At 41.8% G+C, this 21,303-nt stretch overlaps 1 protein-coding gene across 9 annotated transcripts; it reads right to left on the bottom strand.

Moving 5' to 3' along the window:
• Window positions 1–11,326: 11,326 nt before the first annotated feature.
• Window positions 11,327–20,132, bottom strand: LOC147442138 (B3 domain-containing protein Os11g0197600-like). Of its 9 annotated transcripts, none has more exons than XM_086528428.1 (5): window positions 19,821–20,131; window positions 18,885–19,383; window positions 18,448–18,809; window positions 14,850–14,959; window positions 11,937–12,092 (listed from the first exon to the last, which is right to left on the bottom strand). In XM_086528428.1, exons 1-5 carry the CDS (start codon window positions 20,031–20,033, stop codon window positions 12,071–12,073), a joined length of 1,206 nt encoding a protein of 401 aa, XP_086384554.1. In that variant the 5' UTR covers window positions 20,034–20,131; the 3' UTR covers window positions 11,937–12,070. The 9 variants fall into 9 exon arrangements, 3 of the variants coding, with proteins under 3 accessions (XP_086384552.1, XP_086384554.1, XP_086384553.1); XR_015190181.1 differs by adding an exon at window positions 12,404–12,475 and having other exon boundaries at window positions 11,959–12,092; window positions 12,564–14,959; window positions 18,448–19,383; window positions 19,821–20,132; XR_015190182.1 differs by adding an exon at window positions 12,404–12,475 and having other exon boundaries at window positions 11,959–12,092; window positions 13,692–14,959; window positions 18,448–19,383; window positions 19,821–20,132.
• Window positions 20,133–21,303: the final 1,171 nt, after the last annotated feature.

Here is a 21,303-nt window from a genome sequence, read left to right as displayed (position 1 = left end):
ATGCAGAATGGGCTTTTAGCGCAGAGTGCACTTACAATCCTGCTGTCCATGATGCATGCTTGTCAGTTGCTGCAGATTCACATGTGTGGTATTTCGATAGTGGTGCTACAAAGCACATTACCTCACATCATGAATTGTTTACCTCTCTCGAGTCTGTCCCTCATGGGAATTCATTCACTTGTGCCAACAACGCCTCTTATCCAGTTCAGGGAGTTGGAAAGATTGTGCTCACTGCTGCTAATGGCAGTTCCTTCACACTTGTTGATGCACTTTATGTACCTGGGATCAAGAAGAAACTTGTTTGAAAATGCTTCCAAATGGCTACACTTCCAACTTTATCCTATCCTCCTTTCACAAAAACAACACCTCAAAGACTCGCTATCCCTCATCATCGATCTCCACTCGAAGACCTTCCCCCCCCATTGTCTCCTGTTTACCTTCGATGTGACCTCCCTCTACCCCAGCATCCCTATGACTGACGGTCTCATAGCCCTCAGAAGCACCATTACTAATTTCTTCGACACCCCAAAATTAGAGTTCATCATCTCACTTGCCACCCTTATTCTTTCACACCATTATCTTTGTTTCAAAGACAAAGTATGGAAGCAAATTAAGGGCACCGCAATGGGATCCAATTTCGCAGTGGTTTATGCGTGTCTTTTCCTTTGCCACTTAGAAAACCACTCTCTGCTTATCTCCAGCCCGAACCTAGCCTATTACAAGAGATACATAGATGATGCCTTCAGGGTCTGGACGGGCTCTCATGAATCACTTACCAAAGCTCTCGCTTCCTACGCCTTCCCTCTACAAGAACATATAGAGATCTCACCCATCATATCCACTTTTGAAGCAACCATCCTCGATGTCCACTTCCACAAGGGACATACTTTCCACTTGTATGGTATCTTGGACTCCAATTGTTACCAAAAGCCTCTCAACTCTTACCAATACATACCTTGGATCTCTTGGCACCCTCTCCACCAAAAATTAGCCTTTATCAAGTCAGAACTTAAACGCTATCTTATCATGGAAAGAAATCCTAATGGATTCTATCGCTTGAGAAACCTATTCTTCATAAGGCTCCTTCATAGAGGCTACCCAAGAAACTTCCTGCTTAAGGTCTTTGGATTGATCTCTTACAAGGAACGAACCACTCTCCTAACCAAAACCCCATCTTTAAAAAATCCTTCCCCTATCATCCTCAAACTACCTTTTTCTCCAGAAACTCGTAGACTAAAACCTACCCTAATAATTGGTAAACCTATCCATACGACTTGCAGCCTCTCCCCCACCCTTGCGCATCTTGACCAACCCATCGTATGTTGGACCAATGGCCAAAACTTAGGCACTCTTCTAACTAAATCCAAAAACAAGCTTTGAACACAATTTTTACAAATGAATACTCTTTATACCCTACCCTAACTCTTACCGCTCGTTTTGCAGGTAGATTCTCAAAGCCCATAATTCTTCAACAACATGGGCACCCCTTTCACCTTTTTTGGATCTTACATTCCAAAATTTGTCCCTTTGTAATGTACTCCTGGAACACCTTTTTTGGGAATCAAACTACTCCCCCTTGCTCCTTTTAACCTCTCAAATCACCCGCCCCCCCCCATTAGCACCTTACACCCAGTCTTGTACATTATACACCAGATCTTCGGAATTCCAATTCACCTCTTTTCCTCTTGTTATTTTTAAACCCCTCCCTACCATCTATCCCCTCCCTTGCCTCTTTTTAGTTCCCCCCCCCCCCCCCCCCCCCCCCCCCCCCCCAACCCATTTTTCTCTTTAAACCCTCTTTCACTTATTCCACCCCCCGGTAAACAATCTATAAAAACTCTCCCCAGTAAAATTCAATCTTTTACTTCTTACCTTTGGGAAACTCTACACCACTCTCTACCTCTAATCCCCCCCCCCCCCCCCCCCCCCCCCCCCCCCCCCCGCCCCTCACTCTTATATAAGAGCATCCTCTTCCCCTCTATTTCACAATTCTCCCTACTACTACCACTGATGAGCTCCTTAAAGGAGCGAAACGCGTTTGGTACCCCATAGCCCACCCCCCTCTCTCTGCCTTTTACCCCAAGGCCCACCCCCACCTCCCTTCCTGTTGGTCCAGAGCAAAGTGCCTCGCACGCTTAAATGTAATTATAAATTAAGAACTTGGTGAGTCTATCGCGATAGACTGGGGCTTTTTCACAAAAATTAATTTTTTTGAAAACTGACCTTAGGGCCTTGTTCTACATGTTGTTGTGAGCCTATGGTTAAATTTTGAGTAAATTTGGAGTATTGTAAGTGCATCTAAGAGGATTACTTCATAAGATCAGAAAAGAGACTGTTGTTTGATGCAAGTTACAAAGGAAAAGTATTCCAAATACGTTGAAACTTGGTGAGTAGTATCTCAAGAGAAGGGGGAACTCAAATCTGTAAAAACAACTGAAAAATTGTATCCCAGTAACACTCTGGTGAGTCTATCGCGATAGACTCAGAAATTCACTGTAGAAAAATCAAAATTCAAATCTGACTTCATATTTGGGTTCAGAAGGCCCATTATACCCTGTACACAAAAGTTTGAGTGCATTTGGATCTCTTGTCTGTATCTATTTTGGGTAAGATGCAGCGTTCCAAATTTCCAAAGGATGGTTCAGTTCGGGCCACGTGCAAGTTGCAGCTTGTGTATAGTGATGTTTGTGGGCCCATGCAAACTCCGTCCTTGGGCAATTACCTATACTTCGTGACTTTCATTGATGATTACTCCACGCATACATGGGTATTTCCGCTTAAAGCGAAGCCCGAAGTTTTTATGTGCTTCAAACAATTTTTGGCTATGGCTGAAGATGTCTCGAAATGTACTATGGGCACCCTCCGTTCCGATCGAGGGGGGGAGTATATGTCTCATGAATTTAATGCATTTCTGGCTAGTCGTGGGATAAAACACCAATGTACAGTGCCTTATACACCTCAGCAAAATGGTGTTGCTGAGAGGAAAAACAGGTCACTGACGGAAATGGCACAATGTATGGTCAAAAGTCAAGCTTTGCCGCATTCTTTTTGGCTTGAGGCCATCATGTGTGCCACTTATGTACTTAACAGGTGTCCTACGAAAGCTTTGCAGTCTATTACCCCATATGAAGCATGGCATGATAGAAAGCCTTCTATTGAGCACATGCGTGTTTTTGGCTGTTTGGCATATGCTTTGGTGCCACAAGTGCAGCGCAGAAAATTGGATGATAAGGCTGTCAAATGTATTTTTGTTGGTTATAGTGCTGAATGCAAAGGATGCAGGTTGTATCATCCAAAAACAAAACGTATTCTAGTTTCAGGGGATGTAGTGTTTGTGGAAGATTCTGTTCAGCCCTTACTGTCATGTACTAGAGACAATAATGTAAGCTCATAGGACATTTATGACACTTTGTTGCCTCTTTTCAGTGGTGGAAATACGAATGTAAGTTCCAATGAGGCAAATGTACAGCCTATGGGGGTTTCTGAAAATATTTTAGATCACCCTATTACTGATGCAGATGTACATGATGTACTTGATGAGGAAAGGGTTGAAAATGAGCAGGCTAGAGGTATGCCAAAATGGCTGGTGCACACTTTGCGTGACAGTAAATTGGATGCACCTTTGTCTAGTCGTACTCGTTCAGGCTCTCGCCATGCATCTTATGCATCAGATTGTTATGCTTTGGCTGTGTCTAGTTTACATGATGTTGAGGAGCCTCTGTCTTTAGATGAAGCACATAATTTAGAAAATTGGATGGCTGCCATGCAATCAGAATATGATGCACTTATAGAAAATGACACGTGGACTTTATGTGATTTGCCTCCTGGCAAAAAGGCCATTGGTACGAAGTGGGTTTACAAGTTGAAACGCAAGCCGGATGGTGAGATCGATCGCCATAAGGCTCGACTTGTTGCAAAAGGTTATGCACAGCAAAAAGGCATAGATCATGTAGAGACTTTTGCTCCCACTTGCCGTATGACTACTGTGCGTTTTCTATGTAACGCAGCCTCGCGGTTTTGTCATAAAAGGACAAGAGGACAAAGTGTGAAAATGTAACAAGGCTTTGTATGGGTTGAAGCAATCTCCTCGTGCTTGGTATGAGAAAGCTGACACTCATTTGGTCAAACAAGGCTTTCGTAATAGTCCAACAGAAAGCACATTGTATGTAAAGTGTGAGGGTGATGTATTTCTCATCGTGGTTCTTTATGTTGATGATTTGCTGATCACTGGACCAAATGAGAGACATATTGCTGAATTTAAGGCTGATTTGAATGCTACTTTCAAGATTAAAGATTTGGGGATGTTGCATCATTATTTGGGTATACAATTTAAGCAGTGTGATGGTGGTATTGCCTTGTGTCAGAAAAGTTACATAGAGACATTGCTATGTAAGTTTGGACTTGAGGATTGCAAACCTATTGCCACTCCCATGGAAACAGGTTTGAAGTTGAGTCTACATGATGCTGGTGATCCTGCTGATGTCACTCTTTACCAAACTGCTGTTGGCTGCCTCATTTATGTATGCAACACGAGGCCGGATATTCAGTTTGCAGTCTCACAGGTCAGCAGATTTATGCATAGCCCAGGGTCTAAGCATTGGCAGGCAGTCAAGAGGATTTTCCGCTACCTTAGTGGCACTTTACATCTTGGCTTGTTTTATTCGAAGGGGGGATCATTGCCGCCAGACTTACATGCTTTTTCGGACTCAGATTGGGCTGGTTGTTTTGACACGCGAGTGTCCACAAGTGGTTTTTGTTTCATGCTTGGCAGTTCATGTATATCATGGTTGAGCAAGAAGCAACCTACTGTGGCCACTTCGAGTTGTGAGGCTGAGTACAGGGCAGTCTTCACAGCTACGGTTGAGTGTGTATGGCTCAGACGCCTTATGGCTGATTTGGGTGTTGGACAGGACACTGCCAACACTATCTACACTGACAGTCAGAGCGCATTGGCAGTTGCGAGGAACCCAGTTTTTCATGCTCGCACAAAGCACATTGAGGTGCATTACCACTATGTCAGGGAGAGGCTCTCAGCAGGAGAGATCAGCTTCGCTTATGTGCCAACACAGGACAACCTTGCAAATCTTTTCACAAAGGCATTGTCTCGTGAGAAGCTTGAAGCTTTCCGCAAAGCTTTGGGCTTACTCACCTTTGTGGACTGATCCTGTCCTCAGGGCATGGCACTTCCCTTTACTCATGTGCCAGCTCTCGTTCACCGCATCACTCCAAGGAGGATTTGTTACCATATACATGTGGTAGTGATGTGTGTGAACACACTAGGACCGCCGGGGCATTTTTTCCCTCTTTAGGAGGTTTTTTCCCCGTGCATTGTATATACGCCCATCACTCTAGGGCTATCTATCTTTCCATTGCACACTAAGTAACACACTCTCTATTCTGTGCCTTGAACTTCCTTCGTCTTCTCCAAGCTGTGTGTGTTTCTCTGCAACCCTAATTCCAACACTTTAAGGTCTCTTGGAATAGTTTCCTACGATGTTAAGACTCTCTTCTTCTTCTTCTTTTTTCTCTCTCTCTCTCTGTTTGTTTTATCTCTCTCTCTCTCTCTCTCTCTCTCTCTCTCTCTCTCTCTCTCTCTTTTCCTCTCTCAATGTGTGTGTGCATTCTTTGTTTTTTATGCATGTGTGTGCGTTTTTGGTTTATGCATGCTCTCTCTCTCTCTCTCTCTCTCTCTCTCTTTTCCTCTCTCAATGTGTGTGTGCATTCTTTGTTTATGCATGTGTGTGTGCGTTTTTTGTTTATGCTTGTGCTCTCTCTCTCTCTCTCTCTCTCTCTCTCTCTCACACACACACACACACACACACACACACACACAAACACAATGTGTGTGTGTCTGTGTGTGTGTGTGTGTGTGTGAGAGAGAGAGAGAGAGAGAGAGAGGGAGAGAGAAAGAGGGGAAGGGAACATGAGAGTGAGGAGAGGTAATGAGCATACCTGGCTCTCCTTCCTCTCCTTGTGTGTGTGTGTGTGTGTGTGTGTGTGGAGAAGAAAGAGGGAGAGAGAGAGAGAGGGAGAGCGTTACCTTGCTTGAGCGCGTGCCGAAAACTCAGATCTGAGATCTAAGTTTTCGGACGCTCTCCATTATTTTTTTAAGCCCTGACGGCGTTGCTATAGGCGTCGCTATGTTACTTGTAACATAGCGACGCCATAGTTTTTCATGTTTGAGTGTCGCACTACGAGCGTCGCTACTATTAAGTACCTCTTGTAATGTTTGTTGTTCAAGGAGACTATGAGCCTTTCCCTTACTTTCCCTGATGTTCAAGCTCTTGAAAAAGGACATCAATCTTTTGATACGTAGCAAGAGAGTCATGAGTAGGCATGGTTGATTAGTTCACAAAAAGAATAAACAAGATTTGAAAGCAAAGCCAACATAAGAATTGCAAGAGTAGATAAATAAGAATCACCCAAAAAAGTAATTGAAAAGGAAAAAAAATTTGAAATTGTGACCCAATGAATGAATCGGTAAAGTCCAAGAAAACCTCTAGAGAATATTCGTAACCTTCAAAAAATCTAAAAGGGTAGAAGGAAACAATTGAAGTATTTCGAGAGTCTCTTCTTGCCTTGTAAAAATTGTAAAATTTTTTGGATTAAAGATGGAGTTGAGCTCTCGGTATTTTATGGCTATGATTTTTCTTAAATATTTTTGCATAGGTACTTGATGCATGGACTACTTTACTTCTTCTCTTCAATTGCTTTTATTGCTTCATCAACCCACTTATATATATTTATGATTAACAGCGTTTGGAAAGAGACAGTTTACAATTCTTGAATCTTTAGCAAAGAAAGTTGAGATTGATTTTATGTATCAATCTTCATTGAAATCAAGTCCATGTACTTAAAAGAGAGTGTCCTTCTTACCTTCTATACACCACACAGAGCATTTCAAGATTCTGATACCATTTTTAGCTTCTTGTTTTCTCCAAACACTTTCAACAAGATTTGGATTTCACTAATCACAATAAAGTTTACAAATTAGTCATTCTACAATAAGAAAAAGCACCAAACATGAAGAAACATTTGAAATAACACAAAACAAAGATTGCAATCGAAAATGAAATTGGGTACCAACCATTCCCCCAATCAATTGATTGAGTATTTAACTTTTACTTTTGAATATGCTAGCTTTACATAAAAGAAAATTGTGCAGATAAATAAGAAATTTAGAGAAGATGAGAGAGTACGGATAAAGATTTAATCAAAGATCCAAAGGTGTAATTTTTAGATTGCTGCTTTGATGGATATTTTACGTACTTTGTTAGTTTTGAAAGGGAGATAAAACATGAGATCATTTGGTTAGGATGTTCTGCGATCAATTGTCTTGCTCATGAAGTCTCTGAAGGGTGATTACTGCAAAAAAAAAGCTGCTCGCACGATGCACGATTTCAAAAGTCCTATTTTTTTTGTGTGCTTCGAAAATAGAAAATGTAACATTCTTTTTACTTAAAACTCCAAAAATAGTGGTTGAACTAGACTTCCATTTTCCTGAAGAGTGTCCATTACATATTACACTATCTTGACTATTTGCAAGAATCAAATGAATATTTACATGTGTAAAATAGCAAATCATAGTCTAATAGTCCAAGATAGTCGAAAATAAATGAATCAATCATCATGTTTGGAATGTTTCATTGACTTTGCTTCTTCTCCCTTTTTTCTTCTAGACTAATTGCTCCTTTCTTTGTGTCCTCAAAAAACTCTTACCAAACGATCTTACTATCATCTATATATTGACTTGGATTCTCATTATGAGTCACTTTGTAAGCATAACAAAAAAAATACTCACATCTTGTTATTAGAGAAACAAAGATTTAGAAACGAGCGGAGAAAACATATTGGCCTTTGGTCTTACATGGATCCATGTATCCTATGAATCTATCATTTTTCATTGCCCACCTTTTTCAAATCATATCAATTTATTGATGGGTAAAGGAGAGAATGGTTTGTTGGGTATTGCAAGTCTTTGAGTAGACTAGCTGAAATGTATAAGTCTATAGTGCACCTATAACCTTTTGAAATTGCATGGTTTGCTCAATTACATCAAAGTTACCAAGCCACACTAGAACAATAAGCTAACCGAATGTCACACCTACAAGCTTGTAATTGCATGGCTTGCTGAATTACAACAAAGCCACCAAGCCACACTATAACAAAAGTAAGTGTGAAGCTTTGGGGGAAGGATATATGCTTGGGTGTCAACATGCAAAAGAAGGAACAACAAAATCTAGAAACTTGGATTCCAACTTTTGCAGCCTGAAGAAAATAATCCAAGAACTAGTGTAATTTCTCCCAATCATTAAGAGTATGTGTATGTCTTTCATTGTAGCATACACTATTCAAAAAGATAGCTTCGCTTCAAACAAGAATTTGGTTGCTACTACTGTGTATTTTATATTTTGTTAGCTACTTCTTTTGCATATGTGAAAGTTATTTGGATATAGAAAATGTGGATCTTAATACTACTACACAAAGTCAACTGAAGCCAATCATGAGTAGCTCTCTTCCGATAGACATTATTCATGACAAAAATTAAAGTCTATGTAGGGTGATAAATAGTAGACCCTTTTTAGGGACGTTGTGCTACTGGTTGAAATATAAGGCACCCTTGACTTGTTGAAAGTTAGCAACAGAGGGTATACAAGCGTTCAAACCTTGTTCTTATCTATGTTGTTAAATCAAGGAATTAAATCAAAGATTTTTACTAATAGCTACAAGTCATTGTGGAAGGAGTATCTTGACTTGAATCATGTAAAGAGCTCCGAAAGAGTCTCTTGACCCGAATCGTCCATACTTTGGAAAGTCCTTTTCATATTAAAAATCAATATGATGTACAAGGAGCACAATATTACTTTCATGGAGCTTCTATTGATGCAAAGACAAATGTTCAAAATTTTACATTGTCATCATTGAGGATGCAGAAGAGAGCCTTCATTTTGTGCTCAAGGTTGATAAGCTAAGGGTGAATTTCTTTAAAAAAAGAAAATGGAACAAGTCACCATTATGTTGATAAATAGAGTATTCTCCAAATGCATGAAGGATGATCCTCAACAATTTAATGTGCAATGGGGTGGTTCAAACAATGCTTTTGAGTATTATGAATGTTATTGCTATCTTAAAAATATTTGACGTCATAATTCAATTCAAGTATCATAATGTTCAATTTATTTGATACAAATTTAGGTAAAGAAGGACCATGGCACATTATATTGGGTATTTTATCAAACTCCAATTTCTTGTGTCATTTACAAACAAATGAGCCACAAAAGGTGTTGAATGTCTAAGGGAGAGGAGACTTCTAGGTCCAATGACATCTTATGACCTCAAGACACTCAAATGCATGTTTGATTGTGCAATGGGTGCAATGGAATAATCTCCATGGTTGTACTACATGGAGCATGCAAAAGTGTTGCGCCCAAAATGTTGGAGAAAGGCACATAATAGGCACAATGAACACCCTCAATTTCATCTAGCAGTCAACCTTCCACTTGTCAATGCACTCTATGTGCACTTTTTTGAGTTCTAGAGAAACTTCTTTATCTCTACTATGGTCATGCCTAGAGAATAAAGAATTCTACAGAGCAACAAAATGCACTTCAAGCACTTGAAGATGTCTTATTGGATATGGGTCTCCATGGTGAGAATATAAAAACTCCGCAAGATGGGAAGAGTTCCACCAATAAGAAGTATGTGCCATGTAACCATCAATTAGTGGTGTCAAGGGTCAAAGGTTTCTACCAAAACTGCCTACACCGAGAGATTTTAAGCTGACAAATTTAAGAGATACCAATCTACATATTTCAACGAGTTAAGAGCTTTGAAAAGGAAAAATCTACATTTGACAATCAAGGATCAAGAGCCAGCCACACACAGACAAGGTCAAAGGCAATGTTTGGTGTTCCATAGACACTCTCTTTTAGATTTGTGACAAGGCAATTGGTCCCAACAAGATCTTCCTAAAAGAGAACATGGAACCATTAAAGAAACCATGCAAAACAACATGGAAGCACACTCAAACCATACACTGTATGGTGTAGGGAAAGGACCTCTTGTGTCCTTTCCCCGTAATGCGTGCGACCTCGTGGCGACCGGCGTTAGCCGGGAGTCACGTGGGAGCACGCATTAGGGGGAAAGGACACAAGAGGTCCTTTCCCGGCCGTCAATGGTCCAGGGCGAGGGGGGCCAAATATGAACTAATTTTAGGCTTGCCTTTTGGAAAAGTGTCGGCTTCACCTAACGAGACGTGCGAGTGAAGCGGGAAACAGAGTTCGAGGGCAAGGCATGCACGAAAGGGTGGGCGAGGGCTGAGCCGAACTCTCTGAGTCAAATGGCAGAGGGTGAAGCAACTCTTATTAAGTTGTGTCATGTTGCAGTTATATTCCCTCTGCTGAGATGTCAATTTTCTGTTGAATTCCCTCTGCTGATGTGTCATGCAAAGCTTCATATTCTTGTTTGCTGATGTGTCGAGCAATGGTGAAATTCCCTTTGCTGAGCTGTCTATTTATTATTTGATGTTGGTGAGTTGACAAATCTGTAAGTAACAGTGTGTCCTCTGACATTCTGCCTGCTGACTTGTCATACATCCAATGATTGGTTGTGACATTCCTTGATTTAATGTATCCTAGATGTATGGCTGGGATCTGCAGCCCCCCTCCCCTGGACCTTGACGGTAATGGACATCATTAAAAGTTAACGGTGTGCCATTTGCTTTAAATATTGTTCACCAAGGACTCATTTATGTACATGTGTCTATATGGCACATTATGTCCAACCATCTGACTATTTTATTTTGTTCAAAAGTATATTAATTTTAGCATTTGGATTACCAAGGGACTAGAAAAAACTCACTACATGTCAAGGAATGCTTTTTTTAGACATACACAGCACGATGCCTATTAGAACTAGGTAAATTGTTTGAAGGATCTTTTTCAATGGTTTTATCATACGGTCTTATTACGCATGCAGCAGAAGAAAACTCTTTCCTCGTTTACAACAGCACAAGCAATTAGAAAACTAATAAGCAAACCCAAAGCCATTCAACAACTCAAGTGGACAAAAGGGACAAAGGGAAATAGAGGGAGACAATGCATTATGTGAACCATCAATGGACAAAACGATTGAGATTTAGACAAAAGATTATTGGCTAAGAATCTTTGTATATCTTTTTTTCACCACTATAAACTCTACTTGTTGTCTAACAGTGAGATTTATTTGGGTACTTAACCCTTGTATTGTAACATCAAATAAATTCCATAAGAGTGTGTACCGCTTTCAAATCCCAATGTGGGTGTTGTTATTTTGCTTCTGTACTAATAAAAGCATCTAGAACTCGTATAAACATGACAATATCCGAAACAATATAAAGCTACATTTTTTTTATGAGGAAAACATTCTTCGGATTCTATGATAGGAACGCCTCACCAAGAAATCATGAACATAAAGGAGATAATTTTGGACCCCACCTGTAGGGTTGGAGCAATGAGTGGTGAATAAAGGACACCGCGAGATCTCATCATATTCAATATTTCTACATGTATGGTTTTCTAGTTTTCAGCAATTGGCATGGTTCTCAAAACATGAGGTGCACAAAGTTCTTCCATTTGTCGTTCTAAGGGTGCATAAAAATCTACCCTTCTTTAAGATTAGACTTGTGTGGAACCCATCTTAAGAACTCGTAGATATAGAAGTGGAATTGATGTGCACACAAAATTTGCTCCTTGTTCAAGTTCTATTCCAAGAAACAAAGAGCCTGACCTTCAGTAAGCTTAGCCAAGATTGGGATGGAAGTTTTTGCTTTAGTGTGTGGTGTGCAAGAGCTGTTAAAGGGGCCTTTGCTTGAAAATATGAACCCGAAAAAGCATAGTCTCTTGCTTGATCAGCTCAAAAATGCACACATCATGCTCAATGAGATGATGAGCTTGCACGAAGGGTGCCCATCCTGCACTAATGAAGGATACCTCCATGTTGTTCCTTCTCCGAGGCAGCCACAAACAATTCCACCGCTTGCCCTCCGCATCCATCCATGTCATCATTGTATCTGTCTTTGGCATGTAAACATTTACGAATGCCTTTGGCCACATCTGCACATACACAAATGACACCATAAATGTATGATGTACACAACCACTATCATCAGCCAAATCGATATTTGAACTCCAAGACTGTAAGCTGCGGGCATTGCAATAAACAAAGAACATGAGACCACAATGGATTCTGTCACTGCTAGATCCTTGTTCAAGTATCTTTGATGCTTCTTTGTGCTTATCGGCATAGAACAGTAATAGTAAGTGATAATTAGTTATCACTCCAAAGAGTGCAACACCACTCGCATGCATGTGTGTGCGTGCACATGTGCATGTGCATGCGGTAAAAAATTCAGATTGTAATTTACCGACTTCTTTCGTGAAAACATAAGTCCCTTTCAGAGAGCTCTGTTACTTTTGGTGCACTAGTTCAATGAATCCTGCAGAACCACTGGTTAGGTCTTATGTTTATGTCGATAAACAACATAATTCTAGCAAGAAGGCTTCCCTTGAACAGAAAGAAACCACCTTAGTAACGATCTTCAAGCATGTGAGTAAGCTCTTCGGTAAGTGGAGGATCCAATTCCCTCCCAGAAACTTAAATTCACAAAAAGCATTATGCAAGCAGCTCCTCATCCTCAAGCCATGAAGTAGCACCAGTACAAGTGACAAAATGGGGCGCGGGATCTGCTGCAGATTGGACTCAACCACAGCTGACACTGCCAGCAGGTCCAAGTATGAACAAACTTTAAGACCGACTCCTCCGTCCAGCTCTCTTCCTTGGTGAAAGACACTGAAATACGACCAGTACAGGTAGGAGGACGAGCAAGCGAACAACCCAACCATGACAGGTGGCATGTCCAAACTCTATAGCTGACTCAATAGTCTGGATCCCCTCCTCCATGAAATTGCAAAAGGAAAGCTTACCGCATCAAGGCCGAGCATCAGTGCCACAAATAGAGGCAGACCATCTCTACCCAATAAGCAAGCAGATAATGGTCTACAAAGGAGCACGGAAAGGATGCATGAGAGAAAAAGGGGAAGACACTACCCGCTTTTTTTTTTTTTTTTGGGTTGGTGGTTGGGGGTGGGGGGGGGATGCTCATTGCTGACAAAGATGACAATCGCAGGCCATATGACCAAGCTCATAACACTCATCTGAGAGACCAGTGCCCACCAGCTTTTAGATTAATCACTTGGGAGAACTGGATTGCACAAGTGAAGAAATAAGAATGACAGACCCTAATTGTGCTTCAATAAAGGGTCCAACTCACAAAACTCTCTAGATCACGTAACTGGAAAGCTAGTGTTTTAAGGCGATGCGTTTCATGCTTGGCCTAAGGGTAGACGAAACGAAGGCCGAAATGTCTGTTTGAGATATTACACACACATACAGAGTGGATACATGTATTGCATGCGATGTGTCAAGGCTAAACTCTAAGTTTGGCCCGATTCACAACAAATGTTTCACCCACTGTGGAAACATTTTAGGCATTTCACCCGTTTCGCTTTTCAGGGGCGCCGTCATGGTTACGCTGTGCCAAAGAGATGGGTGAGCAGCAGGCTAAGAGTGACTACACTCACATGAAAGATGCACCATAAAGACACCCTGCACAAATAGTGAGCAGGCTAAGAGTGACTAAGCGCAACACTCACATGAAAGATGCACCATGAAGACGCCCTGCACAATAGCGAGCTCCAAAATCCTCCCAAGGATGGTTGCAGCAAGTCCCAAATAGCGGAGTGAGAAGGACAGCGACCAACCATATTCCTGCTGAGGGGGTTCTTTTAGAGTGAGATAGGTACATTGGCACACGCGAGCAATGTCTCAAGAATATCCTTATAACAACAAGCCAAAGCTGCCGGGCCTCTGGTGCAAGACATTGTACCCATGAAGCCTCCGAGTTGTCAAAAGCACGTGGAAGACCGAGGGAGGAGAAAGAGCAAATTTTGAAAGATAATAACATTGGAGAGAGAGAGAGAGAGAGAGAAGGGGTGGGGGGGGTAAATAAATGAAACAGAATGTTTTATATGTCTGCAAAAGGCATAGAAGACCTATGAGAACTAAAGATTACATCATTGTCATCTGATTCAAATGTCTAATACAAGAGTCCTAAGGTAAAAAATGCTAAAATTGTAAACAAAAAGTGAGCCAGCTGGCTGTCACTATAAATACCATCACAGAGACTCTCTCATGAGCCACTGCATCATGCCATCCATATCCTACTCTATGTTGGACCTTGGAGGAGTTTCTTTATGAATCTCAATAATTGCCTGGTTGCGGCAATGATAAATATATCATCAATGTGGTGTGCAAAAGGCTCTTCTGATCTTTCTAGCTCTATATAGAGAGCCCATCTATATAGAGAGCCCATGTGCTGAAAAGTGACATGTCCTATGCCATATGGTTCCGCTGAGGGAACGCATCCTATGAACTCACAGGATTGGCAAGTGGAATCGATGTGTTTTTCACACACAAAATCTGTTCATCGTCAAAGCTCTATGCAGCATTGTACACTTACAAGTGCACAAAAAAAATCAGATTCAACACAATCAAGGACATGCTGATGAAAGAAAGAGCCAAGCCCTCGTACCTAAAAGGGTGTTAGTAGCTTATGGAGGATTGGGATGGAAGTTATTGTTTATGACGCGTGCAAGAGCTGTTACAGGGGCCTTTGCTTGAAAATATGAACCCGAAAAAGCATAGCATCTTGCTTGATCAGCTCAAAAATGCACACATCATGCTCAATGAGATGATGAGCTCGCACGAACGTCCCCCATCCTGCACTAATGAATGATACCCCCTTCCCGTACCTTCTTTGAAACAGCCACAAACAATTCCACCACTTGCCCTCTGCATCCATCCATGTCATCATTGTATCTCTCTTTGGCATGTAAGCATCTACGAAGGCCTTTGGCCAAATCTGCACATACACAAATGACGCCATAAATATATGACACATACAGCCAATTTCAGCCTGCAAATCGATATTTGAACTCTAAGACTCTAAACTGCAATCTAGACATTGCATGCACCATATACCCATTACAATTTTGTCAAAACTCATTGTTGCCGTAGCCAACCTAAACAAAACATGAAGACTACAATGGATTCAACAACTGCTAGATCATTTTCCAAGTATCATGATGCTTCTTTGTGCACATCAGCATACAACAGTGATAGTAAGTTGTAATCGGCTATCATGCAAAAGTGCAACACCATCCGCATGCATGCATGCATGTATATCTCTCTCTCTCTCTCTCTCTCTCTCTCTCTCTCTCTCTCTCTCTCTCTCTCTCTCTCTCTCTGTCTCTGTGTGTGTGTGTGCGCGCGCATGCGCGCGTGCGCGAGTCTGCCTGAATGTTCTCTGTGCAGCGTGTCAGAGTCGAAGCCTGTCCCTGTCTATTCGCCACTCTCCCAACTGCTCTGCGCAACTGTCCCAGGCCTGCAGGTGATCCGCCCTTGCTGCCCTGAGCCTGCTCGGCCACTGTCAGCTCTGTGCGACCTGCTACAGCAATTGCACCAGAAAATCTGCAGCCAGTGACAGTATACAGTTTTCCAGGCAGTAACAGTATACAGCTTTCCAGACAGTTTTCAGTCTAAACCCTAAACCCTAAACAGTCCGTGACAGTATACAGTTTTCCAGGCATTTATTTTGCGAGATGTATGTCCTCTGTGGGAGATGTATATATTTCTGAGGGCACTGTAAATAGATACAACAAATCAAAATAAAAAGAAACTCTTTTGTTTTGGTTTTCGCTCGTGGTTCGCTTGTTGTATGTCAGAAATCCAATGTGTTTTCAAGCGTCATAAAGCATGGACAATGTCTCAGAGAGTGCTTCTGAAATCAAAAGCTGTCTGTATGAAGACTTTGAAGAGGCCGGAAAAGCATGGAATGGTCAGGCACTTGCTCTTGAGGTGTGAATTCCAGTACAGGACCTTATGGATCCGATTGCGCAATATGCCATGAATGCGGTCATCTTGTTTTTCCTGGGCAAAATGCCCATTGCGCAGGATGTCGGACAATGGGTTGATTTCCTAGCGTTTATTTTGGTGCTCGGGGTTTCTATGAGGTTTTACTGGCAGACACTGAAGCTAGAAACCTTTTGCTGGAGATGTCTCCGCTCTTTTTTGGCATGCAGATGACTCATGTTCTACCATGGGCACTTACGAAGGACTATCAAAGCCTTATTCATCACAAATGTTCTGTGTGGGTGGAAATTGTTGATTTCCCTCACACGCGGAGGCATTTTCTTCCATTGTTGGCTGCTCAGCTTAACAAGGTAATTTGCCCTCCAAAATTGGATGTGAATACCAATATGTTTATCATTCTTTGGGATACGGACAAGCATACCCCGGATGGAATTATGGTGGATTCACGGGATCCATGAGTTGGCAAGAGTCCTTTTAAACTCAAATGGGGCAAATTTGCAAACTCCTATTTCTGATGTGGTAGATTTGGTCACATGCAATCTGAATGTCCTGAACAAGTTCTACAGCCCCCTCTTTCAGTTGTTCTTGCTTCTATCCCTTGTTGGTGAAGCTAAATTGAATGGAGTTTCTACTATGAAGGTGATTCCCAATGTAGACAAAGGGAAAAACAAAAATCCGCAGTCTGCTGATGTTGGGAATGTAAATGCAGGGAAAGGCAAAAATGTTGGGTCAAGTGATGTTAGCTCTTGGGCGGTGCCTAAAAAGACAGTGAAAATTCGTACTTCAACTTCCTCCCATAATTATGTTCCTCTGGTTAACGCCAACAAGAATGTATCGTTTAAGCAGCTTCCCTACAATGACAATCGCACATTGATTGATGCTTGGGAAAAAGCGACGCTTCTTATAAGGATGTGCTTTTGGGTGAGGCTTCCACCTCTCAGGCAGATCCTATGGACAAGTCTCCTCACATACCTTCGGTTTGCAAGATCGACATTTTCTAGTATCTACCTCTATGCACGGCTAGAATTTGATACCTCTACCTGCACTATCTTCATTCCTCAATGCTAGTATGCTCTTCGATATCATGCACAACGGCTTGTGACGTCATCTGAGAGATAAGCTCACTTCTCTACAAAGCTCGGTACTCTCATCATCTTGATCCTAGGGCGTTCCCATGAAATCCAATGCAAGTCTAACCTTTGTCTTCCCTTTCTTGGTGTGCCGCTCTTCAGCCGCGTTCAAAGTTTCTGGCTTGTCTTCCTGTGCTCTCTCCTTGTTCTGACAATTGGCCGCAATGTGGCCCATCTCACCACAACTATAACACTTTCGTTGCTTGAACCATTCTTCCTTTTGCTCGGCTGTCAAGTGAGGTGCATCAGCCCGCTTTCTCTTGACGAACTTCTTGACCTTCTTCTTTGGCTTCTTGGTGTCTTTCTTGGCTGACTTGGTTCTCGACTGATCCTTCTGATAGGTCAAAGATCACGTGAGTAGTGGACAGCCGTCTTGAGCATAGTCCATCACTTCTTGAATGCTGTAAAATTTGTGCTTCAGGAAATAAACTCCTTAGGCAATCCACAACAGTAGTGGAAAACTGGCCCCTATGCCTTCCCTCTATAGGCTAAGGGATGCCCTTAAGAATAGGGCACCAAAAAGCAAGAATATCAGTCTCCCCAAGAAAAGCCACTATCCTTTTTTGCCGAATCTAGGGCTGATTATTCAGCCCTTCAAGGCTGAAAGCAACTACAAAAGTAGCAATGGGTCAGAGTTTTGTCACAGTTAGCGAAGATTCCGTGCAAGGAGATACTACATACAGCCTACCTTTGCTACATGAGAATCTCCAAGGCAAAGCAATCTTCTCACAAATGCTAACCCTAAAATCTGTCGCACCTAAAACCTAAAACCTGCCATAGGAGATACTGGATACAACCTACCTTTGCTAAGTGAACGTCTGAGGCAGAGCCATTTTCTCAAAAACACTAACCCTAAAATCTGTCGCACATGACCACCGGCAATTACGACAGTGTCTACTATGATTACGTAGAGTTAGAGGCCAGTCAACCTGAAAACGTCCACATAGGAAAATTGCTTCAAAGAAGAGCATTTTGCTGCTTGCTATCTCTTTTGTTATGACCTGGAGTTATGGGCCAGTCATCCTATGACAATTACCACAAAGTTTACTATGACAACCTAGAATTATGGGACAATCATCCTGAAAATGTTCACAGCAAAATTGCTTCAAGGAAGAGCATTTTGCTGCTTGGGCATTCTTGCTATCTCTTTAGTTTTCAAGGGAGTTTCAATACTCCATGGAATCAAGGTGCAATCTACATCTGACTTGACAAGGCCTTGATTCCTTACAACATCAAATTTGCAGTTACACTAGCCAATTTTGATGGCTACATATCACAAAGACCTCATGTGAAACAGTAGCTCTTTCCGGAAGCCAATATAGCATGAGGGCAGAAGCTACAAACTTACCAATTTTCTATCTTTGTAAATGGATGAAGCTGAAAGAGACTTTATAAGAAAAGGGTATTTGCTGTGAAACGCGTTGGCCTCTTTTTCAACACGTTCTTGCTCAGCTGCGCTCGCAATCGCATAGGGGTTATAGATGCCCTTTTGATTACACCTTGGAATTTTATATCTTCCTCGTTGGACTGATTTCTTTTCATCAAATAACTGCTCTGATTCTCGCTTGAATGGAACCAAAGCTTTTGAATAATGTAGCCTTTTTTCATGCTCATCAATTGCAGAATTCTTTGATTTGTCACTATTGTTTTTAAGGCTTCTCGCTTTGCATCCTAACCCATCAAAGTGGTTTTCCGACTCTTCATTAATCTCTGCAATTCCACCATTAATTCTTTCTTGATAATGTGTACATTTACAATTGCAATGATTGGCAATCTGGCACTCACCGTGTCCTTGGTTCATCATGGCATTGGGCCCATCGGTCCATTTTTCGGGCTCTTGAAATAGGCATAGCTGCCTACTGGTTAGCCTGTCCTTGGCTGAGTCTCCTTTGGGCTCTGAAGTGCAGCCCATGTCCTTGCTATCAGCAACTTGGAGCACCATAGTTGATGTGGTTTTTTGATTGTGTACGGAATGTGACGTAGCAACATAATGAGGCTTTGAAGGTAGGCAGTGTTGGCTCTTCTCAGTGCCATCAAAAGCATCAAAAATCCGAACCTTGAAGAGCTGACGGACACTGAAATATGTGAGAACAAGTAAATCGCCTCTTTGGAGCATGTGGTCATGTGCAAAATCATCCCAGCCTGGGCTTCCCAAAGCTACTTTACCAAAATTGCTGCTTGTGTGCACAAATGGCGCATACCATACCCACCCACTTGGCCCTTCTAGCTTTGCTTCTCCCATGCATCTTCTCAGGGATGCATCCACAAAGGCTTGAGGGATTTCCTGTGCATGCATTAACAACATATTCAATTAAGGGGTAGCTAAAGTACAATACCAGCTGATAATTTGAAAAAAAAAATTATGATGCCTCTACCGATGAAATGTATGCTATGAAAAGTCATTGCACACACACACACACACACACAGAGAGAGAGAGAGAGAGAGAGAGAGAGAGAGAGAGAGATTTCTTGTCTACGCTTTGAGAATGTTTTTGCTTTGCGTTACTGAATACATTGACAATCTTGCGTTGTGGCGAGCTCTCAAAGTCCAATTTTCTGATTGAAGCTTGAAAGAAAAAGAATGTCTGATTGAAGCTTTAGGAGTTCTATTTTGGCTACAAATGAGCATGTGTTGTGAATGACATATGTGTGATGTATGTCTCTGCGCCCGTGCGCATACGTACATTGCATGCAGAGGCGCAAAAGAGATGAAATCCTTACCAACCAGCCGGAGAAGGTATCATCCAACACCTTGAGAAAGCTAGGGGCAGTGGGGGGAAGCTGGGAAGATGCAGAATGAGGAGAGTAGAAGCAATCATGGGTGCATTTCAAGCAGGCAACATACTCTCGCTGGTCCTCTTGCGCTTTTTCCTGGACACAGCTCTCGAACTTGTCATCGTCCTCGACTACCATCTCCTCTGCTGCAACTTGCATGCGCTCCTACTGCATGGTCAAATTAAATTTACCTTCTATTTATTTATTTGGTTGTCCATGCAGCCTCGTTAAAAATAGCGGTCTAGTCGTCTCTCTCTCTTTCTCTCTCTCTCTCTCTCTCACACACACGCGCTCTATTGATCCGAGCACTCCGCTCAGGCCACTGCGACTGTGCAATTTACAATATTCATCTACAATATTCATTCACCTACTCATTTACTTACTAGCTCCATTCGTTTCAATTACACCGAATCTCCTCAGAATCCTTTCGATGTCAATCCTACGAGACTAAAACTTCTTAAGAATCTTACCCATCACCTCAGGCTTCCAGCAACCACTCCACCCCATGCATCCGTGTTCACCATATGCTCGCTCACATTATAAACAAGTGACAAAATCACAAGGCATGCCAATAGATGAAACGAATTAAGAATGTGGAAAGCAAAGACAAAGCTACAAGGACGGAAGTCACATTGATTGAGAAAGTGATTTGTAGATTACATTACAGAATTTCGGCCTCGATGAAGATTGAAGAGTGGCAGAGTCAGTGGGCGCCCAGACTCTGGGCGGCCGGGCAAGGCACAGACGCCTATACCCCAACACGCGGAAGCATTGTGAATGTAATGGAAGACTTGTCAAGAGTACAAAGAGTGTTGCCACACTTCTCCAGTGATCAAGCTTCAATTCTAGTTGAAATTAAGCGCAAGCTTGATTATGATCATGCGTACTTGAGTGGCATTGTGTGGCCAAATTGTGTACTTCAAGCTCTGGTTGACCTGTTGAGCACTTCCTTGTACATTGAGCATGGTGTTTCTATCGATTTGTCTTGGTCATTTAGTTTCACAATCCATGCAGATGTGTGTCGCAGTCCACACCAAGAAGATCTTGAAGACGAGAATGATTCTACTGACACTTTGGTGCATGGTATCTACTCCGCTCAACAAGTTGTGGACCATAATTCACAAGTTGCAAGTATAGCACCTTGTGAGGGATTCAACCCTCTAAGCATTTTTGATGATGAATCTTGTGAGGAGTTGTCATTCCCAACATTGTTTTTTGGTCAGAGAAGAAAGTATCATTTGTTGGTGAAGAAAAAATACCAAAAAGTGGCACAATGGGAGCTTAAAAATGTGGATAGACGATTTGCAAGCAACATTGAAAACTTGTTCTTTAAAACAATGAAAATTATTATTGCGAAAGTGCTTGGATCTATATGGGTGCGCTTACGCAAGGGAAAACTTTGTGGCAAGCAATTACAAGCAAAAGATGT

This window comes from Adiantum capillus-veneris, chromosome 14, assembly GCF_014529385.1.
Source record: "Adiantum capillus-veneris isolate H3 chromosome 14, ASM1452938v2, whole genome shotgun sequence".
NCBI classification, from domain to species: domain Eukaryota; kingdom Viridiplantae; phylum Streptophyta; class Polypodiopsida; order Polypodiales; family Pteridaceae; genus Adiantum; species Adiantum capillus-veneris.
Note: the sequence above shows the minus strand (reverse complement) of the source record. Positions and strands in the feature narration are given on the sequence as shown.